This window comes from Silene latifolia, chromosome 5 (assembly GCF_048544455.1).
Source record: "Silene latifolia isolate original U9 population chromosome 5, ASM4854445v1, whole genome shotgun sequence".
In the NCBI taxonomy this organism is placed as follows: domain Eukaryota; kingdom Viridiplantae; phylum Streptophyta; class Magnoliopsida; order Caryophyllales; family Caryophyllaceae; genus Silene; species Silene latifolia.
The window spans coordinates 11,684,589-11,709,281 of record NC_133530.1 but is presented as its reverse complement, the minus strand read 5'-3'; the positions used below and the strand labels follow the sequence as shown (position 1 = coordinate 11,709,281).

General features: G+C 35.9%; 4 protein-coding genes and 1 non-coding gene across 6 annotated transcripts; 2 read left to right on the top strand and 3 right to left on the bottom strand.

The window, feature by feature from the left end:
- Positions 1–1,777: 1,777 nt before the first annotated feature.
- Positions 1,778–3,566, bottom strand: LOC141656716 (F-box/kelch-repeat protein At3g23880-like). Its single transcript, XM_074463721.1, has one exon. The coding sequence runs from the start codon at positions 3,533–3,535 to the stop codon at positions 2,180–2,182; it is 1,356 nt and encodes a 451-aa protein (XP_074319822.1). The 5' UTR covers positions 3,536–3,566; the 3' UTR covers positions 1,778–2,179.
- A 456-nt stretch (positions 3,567–4,022) lies between these two features.
- On the bottom strand, positions 4,023–6,334 carry LOC141656711 (pentatricopeptide repeat-containing protein At5g13770, chloroplastic). The gene has a single exon (XM_074463714.1). It carries the CDS (start codon positions 6,188–6,190, stop codon positions 4,286–4,288), a length of 1,905 nt encoding a protein of 634 aa, XP_074319815.1. The 5' UTR covers positions 6,191–6,334; the 3' UTR covers positions 4,023–4,285.
- Positions 6,335–7,086: 752 nt separating this feature from the next.
- TRNAR-ACG (transfer RNA arginine (anticodon ACG)) lies at positions 7,087–7,159 on the bottom strand. Its single transcript has one exon. It is a non-coding gene; the product is annotated as a tRNA-Arg (tRNA).
- A 723-nt stretch (positions 7,160–7,882) lies between these two features.
- LOC141656710 (putative plastid-lipid-associated protein 14, chloroplastic) lies at positions 7,883–13,928 on the top strand. Of its 2 annotated transcripts, none has more exons than XM_074463713.1 (14): positions 7,883–8,147; positions 8,439–8,760; positions 8,857–8,900; positions 9,567–9,645; positions 9,742–9,855; positions 10,301–10,483; positions 10,594–10,680; positions 10,875–10,984; positions 11,062–11,149; positions 11,378–11,458; positions 11,561–11,637; positions 12,409–12,544; positions 12,925–12,987; positions 13,176–13,928. In XM_074463713.1, exons 2-14 carry the CDS (start codon positions 8,455–8,457, stop codon positions 13,812–13,814), a joined length of 2,007 nt encoding a protein of 668 aa, XP_074319814.1. In that variant the 5' UTR covers positions 7,883–8,147; positions 8,439–8,454; the 3' UTR covers positions 13,815–13,928. The 2 variants fall into 2 exon arrangements, with proteins under 2 accessions (XP_074319814.1, XP_074319813.1); XM_074463712.1 differs by having other exon boundaries at positions 7,897–8,053.
- A 511-nt stretch (positions 13,929–14,439) lies between these two features.
- LOC141656708 (uncharacterized) lies at positions 14,440–19,735 on the top strand. Its single transcript, XM_074463711.1, has 6 exons — positions 14,440–14,814; positions 14,944–14,997; positions 17,048–17,121; positions 17,573–17,690; positions 18,912–18,970; positions 19,232–19,735. The coding sequence occupies exons 1-6, from the start codon at positions 14,698–14,700 to the stop codon at positions 19,308–19,310; spliced, it is 501 nt and encodes a 166-aa protein (XP_074319812.1). The 5' UTR covers positions 14,440–14,697; the 3' UTR covers positions 19,311–19,735.
- Positions 19,736–24,693: the final 4,958 nt, after the last annotated feature.

The window sequence follows — 24,693 nt, the reverse complement described above, 5'->3', positions numbered from 1 at the left end:
ATCAAAACAGAAGGCTTCGTTCCCGCGCTCGTGGCTGCACATGGCGTTAAATGCCCCTGATTCTCATTTTTCTTTCATTCTATATTTCTCCCATTTCTTTAATCATTTAGTCTACCTTAAAACGGATATATCCATCTTAACAGTTAAACGAATCAAACATTATACCATTTGAACATATAAGACAAAGTTTTTTTTTGTATTTTCTCATGCATTATACTTTTGTCTTATTCTAACTACTTGACCTGTCTTAGGCTTAAGACGGATATATTTGTCTTAAATAAAAATTTGTGTTCTTTAATATTTCGAACAAATCATTCGAAGACTTTTGAAAATCAAAGGAATGAGTAAATATTATATGTTTTTGTAGTGTTTTTATTTCCACACACGTATTATTGATCATAAAGATGATGTAAAAAAATAACAGGAAAAAATGAACGAGGTCTTCAGTAAGCAGAAGTGAGATGAAGAGAGAAGAGACACGAGTATTATTGTAGCAATGAATGAGCAATAATACGGTTTTATTATACGTATACATACAATATAGTTACGATTTTAATTATATAAATTTAGGTATATTTAGTAAAATTCCCGTATATTCGGTACGAATTTCATCAAGACCGTATCGGCAATATTTAAAAATAGATAAGGATATCAACCCTAAGTATAGAAGTAGAACCATGTAGTCATGTACTAGTAGTATTATTATTGATTATTTGGAACTGCTTCATTTTTTTTTTAATTAGGGTTAAGGTGATAACATTCTCAAAATAAAATGTTTCATTTATAAAAAATACGCCAAGACGGAATATGTGACATTTCCGAAACGAACAAGTAGTAAACTTAAACCAATATTCCCTAATATAAACTCAAATAAACATAAAGATCAACTAATAAGAAGATACAAAAGGAACACAAATGACAAATACAAACCATGCAAACAAACCAATTGTTAGCAAGGTCAGTTACATTTGACGGAATAAGAATTTGAGGTCCTTAAAGCTCTATCTTAATACTTTGGGTCCTTATAGCTACTTTTATCTAAAGTTTGGGTCCTTATAGTTTACTTTACTCCCTAAAATTAAGATGAGGGGATTGTATTGACATGTCTGTAGTACTAAACCAAAGGCAACAAGGCTCATGTCAGGAATTTTATTTTGTATCTTACCTGCAAGCTAATGAATACTCTCATTAGCCAACACTAGTCGTCTGAGAACTGAAACGTCGACCAGTGTCATCATCTACTGCGATAAACCACCTCGACTCTCAATGAGAAGACATGTAAGTGATTCTCATTACCAAGTTTTCGCCATGTTTGGGTCCTTTAAGAGAAGACGAAAAACTTTTGATGTCTAGGGTTTCAGCCAATTTTATAATCCTGACAACCTTCTAATCTCTAGAAGACACAAAACCAAATCCCCAACAAATTCTAATGCTTGGTAGTTTTAAGAGTTGCTAGACTCGAGACATAGTAATATTTCTGTAGTTTTTTACTTATGGGGTTGGTCCATAGAATAAACACTAGCCCATTGCAGGATCTGATAAGTTCCAAGTTCATAATCTTCAGCATCAAAGATGGTCTTCAACTTGATACGATAACAGTCATAACTCATAACTACGAGTGACACTGTGTAATAATCTAAAGTACATGACACAAAGTGTAATAACAGTCATATGTAATAAAACAACTATCTCATCCAAGAAACAGCAATCAGACGAAGAGGAACTACGCTCTAAGAAATGAAACGAGATTTGCAATAGTCCAGAGACTAACAAGGAGTGAGCGGCAATAATCGCTTTTCAGGATCTATATATATGAAGTTAAATGTACATAAATACATCACATACAGACATTTGAGTACTCCAACAGCATAAGAGGAAATCCCTGCCCATCTAATCCCCATAGCACAATAATACAAGAAGATTTTCATTTCACATTTTCGACTTTTTTCCCCTTAATTCTTTGTGCTTAGGGGAAGGGAAGGGATGATTGAAACTACGAGTGAAAAGTACAGTATACAAATGCTTACAAGTTTGAAACATAGTCTAGGAACTAATTGATGCACCAATTCCACGTTATTTGTACAAGCGAATATCCACAAACGAGCTATGAATGGAGCAGAACCATGGCAGTCGCTTATATACTTGACGCTCTCATTCTAGCTGATAATTTTCAGAATGTTCAAAATAAGGGTGAAACAGGGCTACGAACGAAACTCAGTGCATCCATATCACCCAAATCTTTAACCAGTGACACATATTCAGTCGGACTAGACTTTGGATCCGCAAGCAACAGACTTCCATCATCTGTCTGCACTAAAACTTTCCCATTCTCAGTCCATCCCCGAAAGTTAAGAAAACCCGGAACCATATCCATTTTAAACAAGATCATCCAAGAGTCCCACACCCCATACTCTTTCAACACCCACATTTCCAACAATCCATTCATATTCACAATCCAAGCACCTAAACAACCATTTATCTCACACAACTTAAAACTCAAATTCCCCCCACCACGACTCGAAAATGCACCCGGCATTTTCACATCTTTAAAGGTCTCATCAACCAAATCAAACCCACAGATACATTTCTGATTAGGAGTCCAAACTTGGGTTCTATCCCAATGCAAAGTCTCATTAACCAAAACCCCTCTACCACCAGAGAAAATAGTCAATTCATTCTCATTAAACACACCAATTTTCCTCCAAATTTTCGCCTTTATCGAAAAAACATACACAAATATCTCAGAACTTCTCTTCTGAAGACCAGCAACAAACAAAAAGTAATCATCTTTACTCGAAACATAACCAAACCCACACATTAAAACCCATTGAAAATTCCCTAATGGATCTAAAACATGACAATAATGACCCATTACCGGGTTATAAACCCGAAAATAATAATGAAATCCATTACTTGAACCACCTCTACCAAAACAAATTAAACCATTACATGATCCAATTAAGAAAGTATTAACACCATTATCATTATAATTAAGATTTTTAACATGAATTAAACCTTTTTCACCTCTTTGATCATCTGGGTACCTGTCATATGCACCAAAATTAAGTATATAAAAGAAATAAGGTGAAACTATAAACACACAATTAAAGGGTACAAATTGATTTAAAATTGTTTGTTTCAGATGAGATTTGATAAAATTAGGGGTAGAAATTAGGGAATTCCATGATTTTGATACTAATTTGAATTTAATTAGGGAATTAACAGGTAATCTTGTGAGGATTTCAGAAAAGATTACTTCTTCAGGAAGATCAGATTCATCGAAATTAAAATGATGAAAAAGTATTGATTTTGGTGATGAAACGATGTCGTTTTTGGGTGTGTTGTTTCTCAATCTTTTTTTTCTTTTTCTGTATCGATCGATTGTTTTGTTCATCTGGGAATTGGGATTTGGAATTGGGGATTTAGGGTTTGGTTGGTAATTTGTAGGACAGCCGGGAGATGTTCTACCGGCGACAGAAGAGAGATTTAAGTTTGACTTGATTATATAGTGATTAGTGGGTAACTGGGTACACATATTGTCATTGACTTGTTCTAGTTTTAATTCTATTTGTGTTTAAGATTCATAGGGATTTTTGTATAATTTTTATTTTTATTTTTATTACGTCGAGACTCGAGAGACGAGGGTAGTTGAACTCGGGTGAAAGATCGTACTTTGATGAGTTTGCGGTTTGTGTTTATCAATGTGTAGATTCTATCGGCTATGAGTCAGGTTATATCAATTCAGGTTCATGTTGGATTAGACCGTTGTTACGAGGTCGAGTTAGGAAAAGTTGACTTTGTCAGCTCTAACGGGGAGGGGCGGATGTTAGCTATCACACTTTATCATTGAGCAAAATAGTTGGTCATGTCACCTTATTCAGTGCAACTTAAGTTTATTTATGTCACTCGGCTAAGTAGGGCGAATATAGGCCTTCTCTTAGTAAACAAGATGTTTAGTCAAGCCACAGGTTGCATTTGCAATCTATATCGTTGTGAAGTGCCCAAATTAGAAACCTCGAACAATCGGCAACTTAGTGTAATGATTAATGAATGGTTCATTTTATCATTGATATTGTACAATCATTTTGGTATTCAATCACTTTAATATGTACAATACCCATCTAATTGGTGGGCAAATTTGATCATCATAATATTAAATCTATAACTTAATTCTTCATTGTGAAATCATTCGGCATGATGATCTTGGTCTTGTTGCTCCGTAATAACCTTCAGAACCTTTAAAGACGTAATATCGTAACCCAAATTAAACAAATGCTTTGCACAATTAATTAGTGATCAAACCTTGACTCTTTCTAGATCTCACATCCTTATCAACCAAAGATTCACTCAAAGACCCTCCAAAATTTTCCTCCAGCCATGTTGTTTGCATTTGTAACCCTGCATCTGTCATAGCATTGTAAGCAGATTTATAAAGTCTTGCATCTAACTTAGTCCCTTCAGCTTTCAAATTCTGTAAAAGCTTAACCAATTCATCGATTCTATTAATCTTCGAGAAGACACCAACCATAATCCCGGCCATGGCTAGGTCAATTTTCCCTCCATTCAACCGATACTCCTCATAAAACTCGATACAACCCTCATACTCCTTTGCCTTAGAGTAAGCTCCTATAATGCTAGTATAGCTAACTCGATCAGGTTTAACCTTTTTCCGCTTCATTTCCTTCCATATCTTATCAACCTGCCTTAAATTATTCGCCCTTCCATGAACATCAATTAGCGCGTTGTAAACCCATACATTAGGCTCACACCCTCGTTCCTTCATCTTCGCTAGTAGCTTCATCGCCTCTCTCAATTGCCCCGTCTTGCCATACATTACAATCATGGTGGAGTAAGCCACCACACATCGATCAAATCCCCTAAGTTGCATCTCTTCAAACACCTTTTTCGCCTTGGAAAACAACCCCAATCGAAAGAAGACATTTATGATTGAAGCATAGGTCACTTGCCCTGGCTCACACCCTTCTAATACAAGCTCTTCGTACACTTTAGCCGCCATTTTAAGCCCTCTTTTCTTCGTATACCCATTAACAATCGCGCAAAAAATACAATCCGACACCTTCAAATTAGCCCCTTTCATAATCTTTACAACACTCAAAGTCCTTTCCATTAACCCTTCCTCAACATACATGATAACCAACTTAAGGAACAATGCCGGGTCCTTAACCATTTGCTTAGACGCGGCCTCTTCAACTAAACCTTCGACAAGGTCTATTTTCCTCATATCGGCCAATGAACTAATCAACGCGGTATAAATTAAAGCACTTGAAGGAATACCCTTTTCGCGCATTCTCTCAAACTCCTCAAGAGCTCGAAACCCTTGCCTTGCTTTCCCTAAGGCCTCGATCAAAACCCCGTAAACTTGAACACCATTTTCTAAATCCTCTACCTTATAATTCCCATCCAATTCACTAAATAATTCAACCACTTTATCGTAATCCCCTAATTTCAAATAAGCATCCATTACCAAAACATACCCTCCAGGGTCCAGTGCAATCGTACTTGCTTTCATCCTTTCATACAAATCAATTGAAATCCCATACATATGAAGCTTATTATAACTTCTAATTGCGGAAGCATAACCAAAAGAAGCGATTTTCTCATCGATTTCAATACTTTTTAGTAACATATCAGCAACTTTAAACTTCCTAGCTTTAATACAAGTACTAACAATTGTACCACAAAACATACCATTAGGCAACACTTTATACACAACCATATCCTTACATACAACAATAATCAAATCCCATTTCTTTGATTTAACCAAATACCTCAAAATCGACTTCAAAGTCATAACTTGAGGTACAAATCCCGGACTCGCTTTCGCCTTCTCATAATACTCCATCCCAAGGGATTGAGTACTAGGGTCCTTAAGCAAGTTTAACAAGAGTTTATTCATATCCTGCCCATTGACATCCCTAGTACTTTTAAACCCGACACTCGGGTTTGGGTTTGGGTTCGGGTTCGAGTCGTAAGTGAGTTGAACAAGGGGTGATGCATGGGAGGAGGGTTCTTCTTCTAACATAGGAGGTGGGCATGTAGAGGAATGGACAATTATGAACTTGGGAGGATTTAGCCATGGAGGTGAGTAAATAAAGTGAAAAGGCTTGGAAATGGTGAATTGGGTAAATGGATGAAAGTAATTAGATGGTGAAAAGCTTGGAATTGCCATTGATGAAGATCATTTGGGTTGAAAAATGTTTTTTTGATGAAGATAGGTAGTGAATGGTGATGAATGATGAACGTTAGTTAGAATTATCGTTACAATGAAGTAATTTGATGAGCCAGTAGTTGAGTTACACGTGGATAGTTTAAGGACATGGAGATTGTGTTCCAATTTTTGTGGATAGGTGAGGGAGATCCGTATAAGAAATGAGTTACTTGCATTCGCTTGTTTGTTTGGGTGTTAGTAATTTATTTATTTTTATTTTTTTCGGTGACGAGGGAATCTGTCGCCGTTATTTTTTTTGGTGTGTATTGGATAAACCCTTGAGTACACGTAATAGTTTCCAATCACTATACTCGGCAAGTTACCTGAAAGTGACAAGCTCAACCTTAGGTCATAAATATGAAGTGCTTCACAAAATTGCTCTTGGGGAGACTTGAACCTAAGATCATTGAGAATTTCATCCAAGTTTTAACCAGTAGAATTCACATTTGCGGAGTGGGAGTTGCGGGCTTGCTACTCCGTTATAATGCTATTAGGCTCGGACTTTGTTGACTTAATTTTAGTTACTTCAATTAAGTTCAAGTTAAGTTTTATAAGTTCAATTTAGTTAATTCATTTTGTTTTTCATTCGCTCATGAATTTTAGTTTAGTTTAATTTAGTTGTTTAAAGACCTTATTTCCAAAAGAACGAGAGACCTTACCCCATTCTATCTTTTCCCTATTTGTGTTTTAAAAAAAAAGTAGATGATATATGATGATCCAGGGTATTTCTTAAAATAAATATAATCGGTAAATTGGAGTCTTAGACAAAGACTTGGCCTGCTGCACAAATTGCTTATGTAACGTCTGTCTTTACCATTTGAAGAATACTCAGCAAAAAGGAGGTAAAAACAAGAATGCGACTCCGCTGGGGATCGAACCCAGAATCTCTGGTTTCGTAGACCAGCGCCTTATCCATTGGGCCACGGAGTCATTTTTGAAAATTTACTGTACCATAACAAATTATCACGGGTATAGTCATAGTAAAACATTTTTTTTTTTTATAGAAAGTGAATAACTTACATTATTGTAAAACATAATCCCACCATTTTTTCAAGTGCTTAGATTATATCATAACTTTCTTGATCCATGGTTAAACTTCATAATTTTATTTTTGGATTGTTTACCTCTAAAGTTATTAAATTGTTTTTTCTCTTGTTTGTGAATTGTGACCATTATGTATTACTTCACATCTTTCATTAGTTTTTTCTTTACCACGTAGAATTTCCTGTTTTCTTTGTTCAATAAACGATGAATATAAATAGGAGAGATTACTACATAATCTAAAATCTCCCTCTAATCTATTGAGTTGTATACATTTACTTTCGGTATGAATATACAAATGTATTTCAGGGAGTAATATATTACTCTTTTCCTGGATAAAGATTCCGTACACAAATTTGATGAATATGCAAATCAAACTTAATTAATTCATTTGACACCCAAACAGTCGTCATACACTTACCCATCCAAATTTACTTCACTACAAATCAATCTAAAATTAATCACTTATTTCAAAATATTAATATCCGCTATGCTCCGGTCCGATCCGATCATCAATTGAAGTTTGGATTGAGTCAAGAACAACTTTGGCATGAGCTATACTCGTGGACGACTTGTTGCAACACATACATCCACAATTTAATTGTCTTTCCCAACCCGTTCTTTGAATGTCGCACGTATCCCTTCATCAATGATCTACTCATCTTAGCACAAAAATGAGGATTATAGAGATAAAGACAATAATCAACTTAAGATATTTTGAGATATTGACATGTTTTTCCTCATGCTCAACTCTTCCTACCTTCATCTTTGCACGCAATCATCGTACGCCACTTTTTTCCGATTTTATTTAATAAATATATAAAATCCGCATCTCTTTTTCCTTCAATCTTGCTCTCTCCAATCAGTTATTTTCTGGGTATGTCCCCCTAATCTTTAATCTGTAATTAGCTAGACTGTTATATCCGTTTTAAGCTTAAAAACAATAAAATTTGATGCGTTTTAAGTTTAAGATGGATATGTCAGTTTATGATTCATGGGTCACTTCCCGTTTTAAGTTTAAGACGAGTATGTTAGGTTTTAAAGAAAATGTGGTCTTTAATTAGTCTATGTTTAATGGGTCACTTCATATGATAGTATATTCATGATATATGAAATGGGGTTGAATAAAGTTTGAATCTTTGGAATGTTTTGATGTGATTTGATGTAGGTTGAATGAAAAGGTGATGGCTTTTTGTGGAATTGGGTGTGTTTCAAGCATGGAAGGGATTGATTTGCGGTTTATAAGCGTAAATTCACCAGCTTTATTGATTAAACCAGTAAATAAGAGTGTAAATTTGAGAATTCTTGGTCCTTTATTGCGTCGAAAATGTGTTAGAATGTTATGTAATGCTTCAATGAGCTCAATCTCTGAAGAGAAGGGTGAAATGAGTGGAGTAGCTGCTTTAGAGGATGATTTGGGTTTGGTTAATCAGTTCAAAATGTCGGATTTCGAGGTTTCTGATTGTGTTAGCGTTGGTCTTGGCGGTCGGGTATGGCTTCTGCTTAGTAATGTGATTTGTTTTTATTGTTATCAATGCATTTGAAGCTGTGTGTAGCTGATCATGCTGCTTTCGCGATTTCTCTAGGGTGATGAACTGGTTTTTGAAGCTATTGTGAAGGATTCTAGCAGGTTAGTTTATTATGATGGTTGCTGATCATGATCATGACTTTTTTGTTTGTCCTTAATGTGATCGCTTAGGCCAATGATCATTGGGTAGAAGTATGGATGTTGAAAATGACCTTAACGCGTATAATTGTCAGACGTGAGTGTCTCACATTGATTACAGATTAGAAAATTGACAACTTTATTAACCAAGGGCTTACTCCTCTCATTGCATATTGGTTTTGGGAATGTGTCCTTATGAAGTCGAGTATCTCTTTTCCTTTTGGTATCGCCCAAACCCATTTTAGTGAACTTCACCTAGGATCAGAGCCCACATTTTCGACCTGGATTTGATGAATTATAAATTAGGCCATGTATATATGAGGGATCTCACATTTGAGAAGTGAGTGACGAGAAAAAGTCCAACCCATAAAAATGTCAGATGTGTCATATGAAATTCCACACTTGATGATGCACAATGCCCTCCTGTTGTTACCATACATTCTAGTACTGGGCTGAAACTTCGTTACACCACGTGAAAAATTAGTCAGAAGTCATTGGGCTCTTTAGCAGATGGTTGAGGTTTAGTTGGAAACTTTTAGGTGGGTAGTTTTTGTTATATAAGTCTGTTTGTGACTTTAAAGTTAAATTCAACTGGTATGATTAAGTGTGTTAAATTATGGTCAAGTGCAGCCCGTTGTATGATAAAAAAGTTGTGCTTCGGGAGCTTACTAGTGTTCAGGCACAACGGAGAGGGAAACGAGCTATAGAGGTTGGTAAATTTTACAACACGAGGGTGGAATTTTAGCCTGTCTGTGATGTAGATTATTGGACATATGTGCTTCATTGATCTCTGTCATTCTATCAGGTATTCAAGAAGTTGGCTTGCCGTAGACTTCTGTATCATTCTTATTCAATGCAAGTTCATGGGTTTATCTCTTCTCCAACTATTGGGGGTGCTTCATTTACCCTGGTTCACGGTGTAAGTCCTCTGTATCCAGCATGTTTTTCATTTTTTTTCTTTGTTCTCTGGTGTAGGTAATGTTTCATTCCCAATAAGTATGCTTCTTGTTCCGCTCAGTAGCAAAATTTCGATGCATTATAAGACCAATTTTCGTCGAGTCATTCGGCGACAACTTTTACATGTTTTTAACATTATGGGTCCGCACCTCTGAGCCTCCTTACCCTACAACCAGGGGGAAGAGGACCATTGAGACGCATTAGGTAATGTTGATCGTGGAAGTGGTTTACTTGCTCATCTACCGTCTAAGAGAATGCTTAAGCCATTGCAATGGGAATTATTAGCAGATGTTTAACTTTGGGTCTTCATTAATCAATTTTGTCCACTGTGCAGCATTTAACTTTGGGCTGTCCAATTTGTCGATCTTAGTTGTTTCTGCATTATGCTAATTCTTTTCATGTTTCAGTACCATGGAAGTTTTTCATTAAGGCACTGGCTTCAGCAATCAGATTGGTTGCCAACCTTAGAAGCTACCCTGGCACTTGATGAGGAGTCTGTTCGACGGGTAGGAGACGACAGCATTGGAGGCCCAGCTGTTACACGACAATTACGCCTCATCCGAATGCTGATGAGAGATCTTTTGATAGGAGTATGATGATTGTTATTGTTACGAGTATTAATCTCTCCAGGTTCTTCATGTGTGTTCTTCACTCAAAAGTCTCGACACATTCTTATGTGCCAACTGTTTATTTTCTTCAGGTAAATTACTTGCATAGCCATGGACTCGCCCACACAGAACTGAAATTGGAAAATGTGCATGTGAGCCCTCTTGACGGACGTATTAAAGTAAGTAGCTCATTTTATTTCGCAATTCACATTGGCAGGGAATTACTGTATTATTCTGACTCACCTAATTAAGTATTAGTCTTTCTGGATCTCAGTAGAATGTTAGAATATTGTTTTTAAATTTATTTTGTCTGTTACCAATTATCACGATTTACTTTGCCTAGTTGGCTAACCTCAAGGGTTCATATTACCAGGTAGGTATTTTGGGAAATGCTGCCGATTTTCTTGAGAGCAGTTCAAAATCTTCAAATGATGATAGTTTTGATAGTAGGAGGCGCCAAATGATGATTGGATTTGACATGAGGTACGTTTAAGTAAACAAATCATTTGAGATTGCTTAATTTGCACTGAGTGAGACTAAATATCTATGTATTGGTTTAGGTGTCTGGGATTTATTATGGCAAAGATGGTTCTACGGGAGCTCATGGATCCTTCAATATTTGCGAAGTTCAAATCATTTCTTACCAAGGTACGGACTACGGAGTACTTAATTTGCCTGAAAGTTTCCCATGTGTAAATGTTTCATGTCAAACTTAGGCTTGTAGAATTCATGATGTTTTTTTTTTGGATTTTTATGGTCTACTTAAGATACCAAAATTTGCTCTAATCATCATGACTTAACAAAAGGCAGCATAATACTGTATGGTTTTAGGTTAATAATACTAGTTGTTCTAATATTATGACAATGATTTTGCAGGGAAATGATCCTTCAAGCTTACGTGAATTCATGCTGCCCATTTTATGCAAGAAATCCCCTTCTGGAAATATTGGTCTTCAAGTTAGTGATCTCTCTCCTTTTGAGTTCCTTCTCTCCTGTCCTTCTCTTCCTACAAAATTTTCTCGTTATAAAAAGGTAGTTTTGACAAGAAATCATTTCTAGATACTTGATCGGAATTGGGGTGCTGGTTGGAATCTATTGGCCTTATTGCTTGCTCAGAAACCTTTGGAAAGAATAAGGTTTGTTATTGCTTCTTCATCAGCTTAAAATTTAAATTATAACTAACATGGCTCTTGTCTAATTGATCGACACAAAAACTTATATAAGACGGCCTTAAATGTCTGACGAATCAATACACCATATATGTAAATGAGTAGTACTCCGTACTTGGTATTTCGCTTTGACTCACATGTGAGATCATCTCATACAAGACTCGCCTATTGATGAAAAGGTTATCTTCATACATGATTCCTATCGACTGTCTGATTTGTGCTTTTACTTTCTCGTGACTTTTCAGCAAGTTTTTTGCCTACAGTTTTACGTAACATTACCTTTGGGAGGACGGTAACAGTGTGAGATTATGAAAAGTACAAACACATGTGCCACCTAACGTGCATGGTTTGTAGTTCTCACTGTTTCTGTGGCTAAGATTGTCCTCATTGGACAAGAGACAGAAATTGTGTCAGCATAATGCCTATCCGCTGGAATATGCTTGGACGGCCTAGCGCTTGAGTTAACTTGCTTTTTGTTTAGATCAACACATATGCCAATGTTATATCTTTGTAGCAACTTTTTGAGTACTTATCTAAAGATTTTGGTATTACTCTTGTTTCATACGATGATTACATACACTTCTTCCATTTACACATATTACTTTTTGTCTTTCTTGATTTGGTATTCTAGGACTAACTTCCTAGATTAATTGAAATTGTAGATCGCATTGCACTGTCATTTTGATGTTCCATGTATGTTCACTCTTACTATATTGACTAACCCGATTTTCGACACAGCTGCCTAAATGCGTTGAGGCACCCTTTTTTGTGTGGGCCAAAATGGAGGGTCGAGCCATCAATGAACATGATCAGGTGGGGTCTGGGATCTACTGCGGTTCGAATTACTGAGGAGTACATATACGGACACCCTCAGGTAACTACTGCACTTTCTGAATTCGATATTGTGTTGTTTTCTCTCTTAGTTCACCCATGCGCCCATGCCCCACCTGACAATTGACATACAATGTTACAACTCAGTATTCACTGTAGATCAAGAGATATTCATGACATGCATGAAGCTGATTCACATTGTCATGAAATTTACTCGTCATTGACGATAGTCACTGTTTCGTTATACCAGAATAATGGTATTAATGGCTCGCCTTTACGTGTGCTGTACTGCTGCATTTGAGAGGGATGATGAATTGATGATCGATTACAATTGTTTTTTTAAATTTGTTAATTCCCTTGTTCTATTATTCTTTTGATACTTGTGGCATCAGTCTTGCTGTACTCATATTGGTACATTTTCAGCGTCGCAGACTCTCCCACTTTATTGAGCTAATGGAGATGCTGAACCCTCATCCAAAGCCCAGGGTACTTCTGATTTCTCTTCTTATCTTACGATCACAATTCGAATAGCTCTTAGCATACTTTGTTTATTTTGTCGCCCTTTGTCTGGTCTGTCTCTGCAATGATCATCGGAACCCAATCGCCAGGAGTGTGTACTGATAGTACCCGACTCTTTTTAAATATTAAAGCTTTATATGTTGATTTGTTTGCAGAATTGGTTGGACCTATTACCAGGAAAATGGCGTCTGCTATATAGTACAGGTCGTCATATTGGCTTAACCTTTCGACAACCCTCTCATCGGGTTCTGATAGGTGATGTAAACTTATCAGTCACCAGAATATCATCTGCGAAAACAACATTCTCGATCTCTTCAGAAATCGCTTTCAACGTGATCAATGGCCGGGATTGGCCCCACAACAAAACCGGTACACCCGGACATTTAACAGTCACATCCCCATTCAGACTAAGGGCTGGTCGGCGTCTCTACCTCAAGGAAAACATTGACCCGGGAATGTCTTTAACAAGTTCGAACTCAACAAACTCCGTCCTGAAAATCTTGTCAGGGAAGAAATGGAGAAAAGCATTCCCGGTCAGTGAGATTCCTTCAAGCCTTCCAGTAGCCAAACTTGCTTCAAACGACATTGAAATTTCAATGGAACTTGATGAGCCTCTTGGTAGCAAAGTCGAGAGCGCTCAAAGGGTTCTTCAAGAAATAAGATTACAAGTCCCTCCGGAAATGTTTGATCTGACGAAAGTGGTGTGTGGTACATACGTCGATTCTAGGCTCCTCGTCCTTCGCTGTGTAAATGGTTCGGCACTCCTTTTTACTCGAACATGCACAGATGTATAGCGTAGTGTATAGACGTAGTGAGTGTTGGATTCTTTGTAATGTGATCGATAGAACTGTACATATGTAAAATTGTAATGAGAAAGCAATTATTTAGAGCCACAGCACCGTGTACTCCAATCAAGTCTTGATCTGACGGTCTTGATTAATTCACCATAACAGCGAAAGGCGACAACCCTGTCTTAAATAGAACTAAAACAGTATATAGCTGGGATTCCGGCCCGGAGTTTGTTGCATCAACGCACAAAGGGCATTCACTAAAAGAGAAATAAAACATACTCCATACTGGGAATTGCAGAAAAATTCAGGAAAAATCAGTCAATTGTTACTAAAAGTCCACAACAATATATATTTTTCGTTAAACTTGTGTAGAACGGTTTTATATAAATCTTATCATGTTATTTTACCCATGGTTTTGCTATGAAGACGGCCTTACTGATTCGCGATTTGCTCTTATACAAGAGTTATACCCGAACGAATCCGATAACCCCGATTTCGACTAAATTCTCCTACGAAATTAAACTATACTCCACCGTCATTTATACTCCGGACTCCAGAGTACAAATTAATTGATAATTTTACCATAAATCCGAATTACACACCTATAAAAACAAACTAATTGATTACATGACTATAATAAACTTCAACTCCTTAGCAACAATTTTACCCCTAGATCATGTTTTACCAATTTTTGTGATTAGTAGCATGATTATGTTAATCAAACATGTTAGTATCATGCACCCCACTAATTATTATTTGAAGATTTAAACTATACACTTAAAAAAAGAAGACCATTTCATTTCACAAACAATGATCCACATACACTACATACTTGCAATTTGGAAGAAATAAACAACAATTTATTTATTAATTAAAAGTCAACAAAATGTGGAAATCTGTTTTTGGGAGAGATGAAGAAGATGTTGATGAAAGGGAAGATAACTTTTATGATGAAGATAACAACAACAACACTGATGATTTCTGCAATCTCACTTATACTCAGGTTTTAATCAATTTTATTCAATTAATTTCCCTATTTTTCCCTAAAGTTTTGATCTTTTAGTCAATTTTGATTTGTTTTTGTGATGAATATGTAACCCTGATTGATATTTGTTTGTGATTGATTGATTAGAGACTTTATGCCTTTGCTGGGTGTTTGATTGGTGGATTTCTCTTGCTGTTCCTGGTATGTACCCTTCTGCAAATTGCTGTGTTTTTTTGAGTATACGACGAAATTAGCCCAGTGCCTCAATGGTTCCCGCAAATTGTGTGTGAGGGGTCGGATGTACGCAGTCTTACCCTGTGTTAGGTACACAAACAGGTTGTTTCTGAATGACCCATGATGGGAATTGCGTAAAGAATTACATCAAAGGACTGCTACTTCACAGTAGAAAGAAAAGAAGCGCAATCAGTTCAGTGAGCCATTTGTTTAGTATCTTTGAACTAAATTGAGGTCTGATGTAATGTATTGCTGCTACATTTGGAGATGGGTTTTGTGGTTGGTATGATGAAAAAGTAGCAATCTTTATTGTAGAAAGTTCATCATTTCATATGATTTGACAAAGGATGGTGTTTTAGTAGCTAGAAGAATAGTTCTTCGCTAGTTTGGTTGTTGTGGTATTGTTTCTTGCATGACTTGCATTTGATAGATAGTTGGGAGTATGGAGACGGAATAATTGGGAATTAAAAAGTTACTTGTGAGGCTGTGATCAAGTATCTATCCTATTACCAAAAAGTAAGCATAGATTCAAGAAATCGTGCTTTTGTGGTTGCTGAGACGAAGGAATGAGTTACATATCAGTTGTGTTGGAGATGTAGACGGAATGCAACAGCGTATGCACAGATCGTGTTTTGTTCTTGTACTTTGTAGAGTCCTATATGATGAGGGGGCTTCCGATTAATATGGTCTTGTGTGTATGAGAGCGTTGAGAGGATATCACTTTATGTCTTTATGACATATTGCCTCCTGGACTTTTTGAGGAAGATTATCACGCCTACTGTTCCTAGATATTGCTGTAGAATCCAGAAATTGGTGTTAATTGTCTGGTCAAAGAATATTTTTCTTTATCTATTCGTGCTATATGTCAAGAAACAGCATTTTTGTGCTGCTAGCTCATGGGTAAGGTGTCATACGCTTGGTCCTGTCTTACCCCACAATTTGCGGGAGCCGCTCAATCACTGGGGTAATATTGTTGTCGCTGTTGTTATTAGTGCTATTATAGTGGTAATTTTTTTTTTTTGAAGGGGAGCCTTGGCGCACTGGTTAAGGTGTTGCTTTGTGACCGTGAGGTCACGGGTTCAAGTCCTTGGAGCGGCCTCTTGCCAAAATGGCAAGGGCAGGCTTTCCCCAATTACACTCTTGTGGTGGGACCTTTCCCCGGACCCTCGCCTAGTGGGGACGCCATCGTGCACCGGGCTGCCCTTTATAGTGGTAATTTTTGTTTTGACCCAGCACTATGTAGAGGAACTGACTTTAAAGGTCGTCTTTTGGCATGCTGTGGTCCTTTGTTTCTTCATGATGTGTTTCCTGGAGTATCCCGGGATCTTAAAACCTTAAAAAAAAAAAAGGAAAATTAGGGGGAATACTTATAAGAAACCGTCATTACATGTGAGACCAACTAGTCAATCCTATAACTAAATTACGAATACACTGGATTTGGAGTGGTCTCACATGTAAGACCATCACATACAAGATTCAATATCTCAATGTATTATCACTGTCGACTGGTTGTAGTTTATACTATTTAAATGCTCAGCAGCACACATTTCCCTCAATTTCGACAACAGCTTCTCTGATAGTTCATGTAAGGTTTGTGTATGTCCTTATTGTTCTATATGTGGACCTCCGCAGACCCCGCATTAAGCAGGATTTCCATTGCGATGATCAATGATGTTGCTACTGTGACATTTCAAAATAACTTCACAAATTAAGTAATCCCTTCTGTTAGGTACAGCGTTCAGTTTTCTCCGTTCCTTAGATTTACTCTCTTTTACAGTCAGAGGGCATCAGTCTGCCGTTAACTAGATGTACTGCCATGTTTCCGTTGGAAGGAACTGCGAGTTATGTAGGCAGATTTAATGTCAATTCGATATGATGTTAAAAGACATTAGGTATTCTGACGTTTTGGCTGCTCATATGGCTTTAAAAATCCACTTCTTGTAGCGGAGATGTAAGTAATGGTCAGCTTCAGCCTTGCTTTTCTGTTACTAACTAATTTTTTTGTGATTCATGACAGTCGATGGTTGCATTTGTAAAACCGATAAAATTTGCTCTTCTATTTACTTTCGGGAACATGCTGGCTGTTGGAAGGTAAACTTGTTTCTTGAGGAATTATTAATTTCTTATATTTTTGCAGTCGGACGGTTAACTACTCTGTTTTGTTTGCTGATTTATGATATTGCCTCCATTGCTGCTCTTCTTTTTTCTAGGGAGGGGGCGGTGATAAGTTGATAAATTGCCTATGAGTATTGCATGAGTATAGTGTTATATTCCTCACAATTGATTTGTACATTCCACTGTCAACCCTCAATGAGGTTTCTGGTATTCACTGGCCTTAGACGGGTCGACCTACAGTCCTACACCATTGATCTTAATTAATGAATAATTCCTCCAAATTGTTAGGCGTGATGATCAAGAGCCTTCTTTTTTAGGCGTAGTTAATCAATAAACTTTAGCTTTCAAAGTTTCACAGATTTGATATGAACCACCATATCATTTGATTTCTCATACCTTCTGTTAATTTAATCCTTTTACGTGGCAGCACAGCCTTCCTTATCGGACCAGCAGAGCAGCTAAGAAAGATGTTTGATCCTGTTCGCATGTATGCAACTGCAGTGTACTTGGGTTGCCTTCTTTTGGCGCTTATATGTGCGATTTTGGTACGTCAGCCATACTTAAATATCTTCATTTTCAGTGGAGCCAAAGACTCACTATTTTTGTTGTTTCGAATTTCCAAAATGTTTGACTAAAGTGGATGCCTTTTTATTGTATAGTACCCCCACCAATCCACCATGTCACACAATTAGGCCCATTGCTCAAAGTTCTCATAAAAATTAGCAAACAGGGCTGTTTGAGTGAAATGGAGGGAGTAGTTGTCATTCTATCCAACTTTCGACTTAATTTTCATTTTTGGGTCATTTGAAAACACTCTCTATGTGTTGTGAATATACTATAACAGTATAACCTGTGTACATCCGAGTTCCGATCCCTCACTTGAAGCAGTGTCATAATGTTGCTTCCTTGGTAACCTAACTATTATTGGTTTGGTCCAGAACAGTAGAAAACCTGCATAAACTTAAAAATACTGTCTTCTGAGCATTACCGTGACTGATGTCAAATATGTATCGCCCGTTAATAGTACCACTATAAGATGCCTGTCCTGGTCATTTGTTGTCCTTTTCCATATTGAGGTGTCTCAGTGAGTTGTTGTCTTTCTATTTTAAGAATGAACTTGATGAACAATTTGATCGTTCACACTCAATTTGGTCCACTTGATGAACAATTTGATCGTTCACACTCAATTTGTTGTCATTTAGTAATTGGCCCCTTTCTCTTTCTTTGGTCTTTGTGCCAAAACCAAAGGACAACAATTGACCGGGACGGAGGGAGTATTATATTAGCCTTGTATCAATCAAGCATCGGCTATGCAACGAAATATTGCCCCTATTTGTCAATTTTCGACATTCTTTTGGCTTTACATGTCGTGATATATCGGCAAGATAATTCTGAAAATACTTGACGTTAAGTTATCATACATCGCAGAAGTCCTCTACCACAAGGATTTTGATCCTTTGTACATCTCAGTTTTACTGCAATATGGAGGTAGATAAGTGGCCATTATACAGAAGCTCTTTTTATTCATAAAGTTATGTGTTTGTACGTCTGTTTTTGACTGTAAATGATTTTAATGAAGTGCACAATTTCCACTCCCATGTCGAATGCAACACGTGTAATGGAAGAAAATTTAGAGCCCTGGCAACGTAGCGTGATATAATAAAAATTACTTGTATAGCCGTATCTATTCATGGCATGCCCTCATCACGAACATATTCCTTACAAAAGAAAGGCTGCAATTCATTTCATTTTTGGGTCATTTGCAGATTCACAACAAGATTCTAACCGTACTTGCTATGATATGTGAGATCTGTGCTCTTATTTGGTAAGTTGCTCAACTTTAGCTTTTCTCTTCTTGTTTCGTCATTTATGGTTTTGTTTGGAAGGAGGTAGTAACTTCGGTAATAGCCATTGATTTTGTATAGAAATCTGTGGGTTTTATATCAATGAGAGTAAAGGTACCACAAGCGGCATATTCCTGCATTTTTGGTTACAACCTGTTGGTTGTATTCCGATGACTGTATATTCGTCTCATTTTTCTCTCGACTTCAGATATAGAAACTGAGCATATTCCTGCATTTTGCAGGTACAGCCTAAGCTACATTCCTTTTGCAAGAAGTATGGTTTCTAATTTGACGGTCCGTCTCTTTGATACCGAATTCTAGACGTTCTTATAAACTGGTCGTCTCCATGCACATGTCCTTGCACATCTCTTTTGTTTACCAGTGTGAAAGCTGTGATCAATTTTGTTGAATCTACATGTCGATAATATCGTGTTTATGCAATTACGCTTGTTGATTTATTTTGTTATTACCTTTTTTTAACTGGCTCGATTTCATTTTGATAATAATTAAGCTAAATCATTGTGGCCATTTGACGGGTTCAATCATTCTCGAATATCGAGTCATGGGACATACCTCATGGAGTGTTGTGTGATTGAGACTCAAATGCCGCTTTAGGTTAAGTCGGATAGAGAAAAATCTCGTGTAAAACGGTTATACACTAAATTAGTGTAAAACTACCTTACATTTTAATTTTTACCTACCCTCCCTCTCCCTCCAAAGGTTTTGTGAGAGATGGTTTTTATATATAATCATATTAGTGGTGAAAATAATTATTAAAGAATCAGTTTTACAACAAACTTTTGTAAGACTGTCTTACACAAGTATTTGTGCCCCCTCAATAATTCCAATTCTTAATTATTGTGCTTGTAAAGGGCATGCCTTTAGGCTTTACTGTATAGTTGTACATTAACTTAATATAAAACCGTTTTACACAAAATCAACTCGGACTGATATTGTTTCACAATCAAGTTTATAAGTTGGTTTTGTTTCAACATATTTACAGGTTCAATACTTCATGTTGCTCTGTATCATGTATCTGACAACTGAGTCTTGATTTCGTGGGTTAGGTCAGGTCGGGTCAGTGTTTTGAAAGCTCCACTAATAACTCACCAGTATTAAGTCTTGCTTATAACCGTTGCATTACCATAATAAACAACGCACTTCTAAAAATCTAATCATACAATCTTGTGAACAAAGATTAATAATCTTGTGAAGTACAATTGGCAACATTTGAATAAACCATAGAACACGGAAAACCATATAATAAGCAACATTATATGTCACAACATGCAACTAAATACAGAAACTTTCTTGCCAAACAAAATCAAGTAATACAAATTTGTCAAGTTTTAATTAAATTTGGTAACGTAACTTAAGCATTGTCTTAAGGGAATGTCCTTTTTATACCTCTCTATTTTTCCATGTGTTAAGGTATCATTCTCTTATTAATCTCTTCATTTAATTATTCTTCCTTCTATAGCAAAATTGGAAAACTAATTTTTTCGGTATTTCCGAAAATGTGATGAAATATTATGTAAGCAACTTTTTCGTCTAAATTAATTTTACCAAATTAAATTATGTTATTTGGTAATTAATTATGGACTAATTTATATGCTCTTGTGATACTTCCATAGTGTGTTATGCTATGAGTATATTTTGTTGAAACAATTTCATGCAAACCATAGTATAAATATACAATAAACTATCAAAATTCAAAAACATGAATTATTTCCAAAATTATATATAGTCTAAAAGAGATAATAATTATGATTAGTAGTTAATATATTAAATTCATTACTCTTTAATTAAATTATATGGGTTTAGTTCCATTAATCACTCTCATTTTCTTTCTTTTAGTGAGCAATAATATTCCTAGTAGGGTGATGAGTGTAAGCAATGGTGGTTGCTCTACTTCCTATTGTGGGGACTCGGGTCACGACCCGGACATCCGATTTCCATTTAAAGTGAAGGGTTCAGATCAGCCCAGCTCATGTGGGTTCCCAGGGTATGATGTTTGGTGTGATCAAGGACCGGACGACCGGACCCTAATTGAGCTACCAAGTTCAGGTAACTTTAGTGTCAAGAGTATAGATTATACTGCCCAAGAAATTTGGGTAAATGATCTTAATAATTGTCTTCCAAAAAAACTCATTTCTTTAAACCTTTCTAATTCTCCATTTTCCATGATTTATTACCAAGAATTTACATTTTTTAATTGTTCATCAATCCTCGTCACACAAAATAATACAATTAATTTTAACGTGCCTATAATAGGTCCAATACCTTGCCTTAGTGGATTAGATTATTTTGTCTATGCAATTCCTTTGTTAAAAAATAACAACATTACAATCACATTTTTATCGATGTCGAAGTGTTACATGGTTGCACAAAAGGTGAAGGGTCCGGTTCAGTGGATACCTTCTTTAAACAATGAAACGGGTTTATCCTCGATTTCTAAGCTTGGCGAGGATGTCCGGTTCTCATGGTTCATGCCGGAGTGTCAATCGTGTGAATTGGAAGGTCGAATGTGCGCCATGAGGACTAATTCTAGTGGTTTTGACGTTATAGGATGCTCAAATGTCACAAACCAAGGTATGATTTTAGTTCGTTTTTGTTTCACTAGTCATGCATGTTGTAATCAAGAGCTTATGTACTCCATACTTCATATTACTTACGTACAAAGTACAACTTACTTTCATATTCGAGAAATTATTGGATATATCAGGTGTACAACTTTATCGTATGTACAACCAAATGAATAAGAATATTGAAATTGTCATCATTTCTTATCGATAACAAAACAAAATCTAAGTGAAATAAACTAATGAGCACTCTCATAGTCTCATTGGCTACGAGAACATGAGGTAAACCCGATTTACCTACGAATTTTTCTTCGTGTTTACTCTTACACAAATTGACAAGTTAATTGATTAACTTGATTGATTTTATTACTTTATTTCCTATTTTGTACACAATAATAATGTGGATTAGAGAGTGGGACTTTACTTGAGGTCTACGTCTATAAAATTATTTTCAATGTTAATTCTTATGGAAATTCTTTTTACCTTGAGATACCGAAAGTTTACATATCAAATTACCAAAAAAAGCGATTAATTTTTTTTGAAGATAAAACTAAATTTTAACTGAATTTAGGGTTGACTCGATTATTTTCGATGTTAATTCTTATTGAAAGAAGGGAATTGATAATGAATTAAGTGAGTTTTTCTTTTGAAAATAACTACTCCATGCCTACTAAATTAGGTTTTGTCTCGTTTTGGTACCAACACACAAATTAAGTTACACGTAACTTTTTTTTTTTTTTTTTTTGGTATATACCATTTAGTTTAGTCCGGAATTAAGTACAAGACCACAAATTATGTTGTGTGTAAGATGGCCTTACAAAGAAAACTGTAAATAAATATACAAGGAGCCATTTTCGTGTTTGAAATTTGGAAAAAGGACCCTAAAGTGGTCAAGAAAAATAAATAAAAGGAAGTTTAGTGAATTTAAATGCAAATACATTTATAACTTATTCGGTATTTGATTAATAGAAAAAATATATTTGGTGATTCTCTCCATAAATTAAAAGGATAATGGTCGAGGCACTAAGTAGTGTTGAAACTCGACTTCATTCTCTCACGTGTTCTTATTCAGAATCCATCATTTTAATGGACCCTACATATATTATACGTGATAGTGAAGCGCAATACCATCCGATGGGAGATGTGCAAATTTTATGCAATTTTTTCACAAGATTGACACAAAAACTTCTTATGAAGGGTTATGCTATGGTTTTCAGGTAGGCCAAGGAAGTTGTCCCTCACAACCATGATAGCAGTAATACTAGTCATATGCTCTCCTTCAATAATTTGTGTAGTGGGCTCACTTTACATTTGGATCCGAGCCTACGTCACTCAAAGCCCATTGGGTCGGAATATGAGCCAACCGAGAGGCGCACCCGAATTGGGCCTTAACGAGGTCAATGTGGTTCGTTTGGGCCCAAGGAATAATGAATCCAGTCCACCATTTGTTCATACCATTGCTGTGAGTGAAATTGAAGAAATGGGCCCAAGTATGTCAGTAGACGAGGAAAATGTGTGTTCGATATGTATGGTCGAGTATAAAATTAAAGATAAAATGGGTACGTTGCCAGTATGTGGACATTACTTTCATGCTAGTTGTATTAATGAGTGGCTTCACACTCGCGGGGTAATTGAACGGACTTGTCCTATTTGTAGGGCGCGTGTTGGTTAATGATTTGTATTGATTTGAAATCGTAAGTTGATTGGGAGGTGTTGCATTTGAAGTTATATATGGTTCATAGCTTGGAAAAAAGTATGAACTATTTCATACTCGTAGTATAAATCCATTCTAGTATTTTAACAGTTTCTAAATAATATTGAGAAAATTATATCATACGATCAGAATAGAAAATGGTTTAATAAAAGTCAATGTTTCGTAATATTTTTTCTCATAAATTTTAATTGAAATGAAGCGAGAAGTCATATACGGAAAATAACAAATATAGGGGGAAGCCGGGAATGACTGGGAACTAGTTTTAATCCCGTGTAAAAATTGCACGGGGTTACTTATTAAACAATTGTTATTATTAAATTATTAATGAAGAAAATGTAGAAATATTGAATTTCAAATATACAAAATTATAAGTAAGAATATCAATCGACAATATTGAATATAGTAAAGACAATAACATTAATACAGTCGTTATTATATGAGATGGTTTTACACGGTGAGACGATTTCGTTGTATATAAAAACAACTTACTTATTAGTATTAGACAGTGGCGGACCCAGGGGTGCGCACCCTTAATTGCGGGATTTTTTTTTTTTATAAAAGCAGTGAAAATCAAGTACCTATATTATTTCCGCCTATTATGTATCATTAATGTGAAGTCGCTCAGTTGGTAGTGCAACTGTCACTTAGGTGTGAGGTTGCGTGTTCAATCCCTCTCAGCCTCTATATTCTCCCTCCCTTTGTTCCCATGTTTTTTATAAATCGCTGACTACAACTTTCCCTTGTTTTTTTCCCGAGGAAATTCGATTTCTTTTTTAATTTGGTGTAAATCCTCAATCTTCAAACTCTAACTTCTAAATTCCCTCTACCCATTTTTTAAAAATTAATTTAGATTGTTAGTTTCAAATTCTCTTTTATTGATTTGTATTATGAATTTTTTTTAACTTTTGTTCTGATTGTTTGTGAATTTTCATTGTGAATTATGTACTATATAATATATAATATTACGTTTCATTTTTTAGATTAATAAAAGTAGAAAAATACAATAACTTAAAAGTTTTATTTTTAATCCATAAAAAAAAACACGCATAAAAACCCTCAATAGGTAGTACTCACAAGCTAGAGATAAAAAATACACCATTTTCATTAATTTAAAAAAACTCAATAGTTTAAAAGACGATTTTTAACTTTTAGGATGATTTCAAATCCTTATCATTGGTAAAAAAAATTTGGCAAGATGTTTACTATGTAATGACAATGATGCAGTTGAATCATTTTTTTATGTTGTCCGAAGTTATTCGTTTTTTCAAGTGTGCACGCCCATTCTTAAACTCCTGGGTCCGCTACTGGTATTAGATAAATAGTTTATTTGTAGAAATAAACTCTCTCACAGGGTGATCCGTCTTACTCTATAATTCGTTTCAATCTAAATAGGCTGAATAACAAACTG

Excerpts from the sequence above, each read along its gene's own strand:
- LOC141656716 (XM_074463721.1), bottom strand. The coding sequence starts at position 3,535 with ATGTGTACCCAGTTACCCACTAATCACTATATAATCAAGTCAAACTTA.
- LOC141656711 (XM_074463714.1), bottom strand. The coding sequence starts at position 6,190 with ATGGCAATTCCAAGCTTTTCACCATCTAATTACTTTCATCCATTTACC.
- LOC141656710 (XM_074463712.1), top strand. The coding sequence starts at position 8,001 with ATGTTTTTCCTCATGCTCAACTCTTCCTACCTTCATCTTTGCACGCAA. Across the intron at positions 9,646-9,741 it reads GAGGGAAACGAGCTATAGAG|GTATTCAAGAAGTTGGCTTG; the intron begins GTTGGTAAATTT and ends TCATTCTATCAG. Across the intron at positions 11,150-11,377 it reads TCAAATCATTTCTTACCAAG|GGAAATGATCCTTCAAGCTT; the intron begins GTACGGACTACG and ends ATGATTTTGCAG.
- LOC141656708 (XM_074463711.1), top strand. The coding sequence starts at position 14,698 with ATGTGGAAATCTGTTTTTGGGAGAGATGAAGAAGATGTTGATGAAAGG. Across the intron at positions 17,122-17,572 it reads AACATGCTGGCTGTTGGAAG|CACAGCCTTCCTTATCGGAC; the intron begins GTAAACTTGTTT and ends TTTACGTGGCAG. Across the intron at positions 18,971-19,231 it reads GAGATCTGTGCTCTTATTTG|GTACAGCCTAAGCTACATTC; the intron begins GTAAGTTGCTCA and ends TGCATTTTGCAG.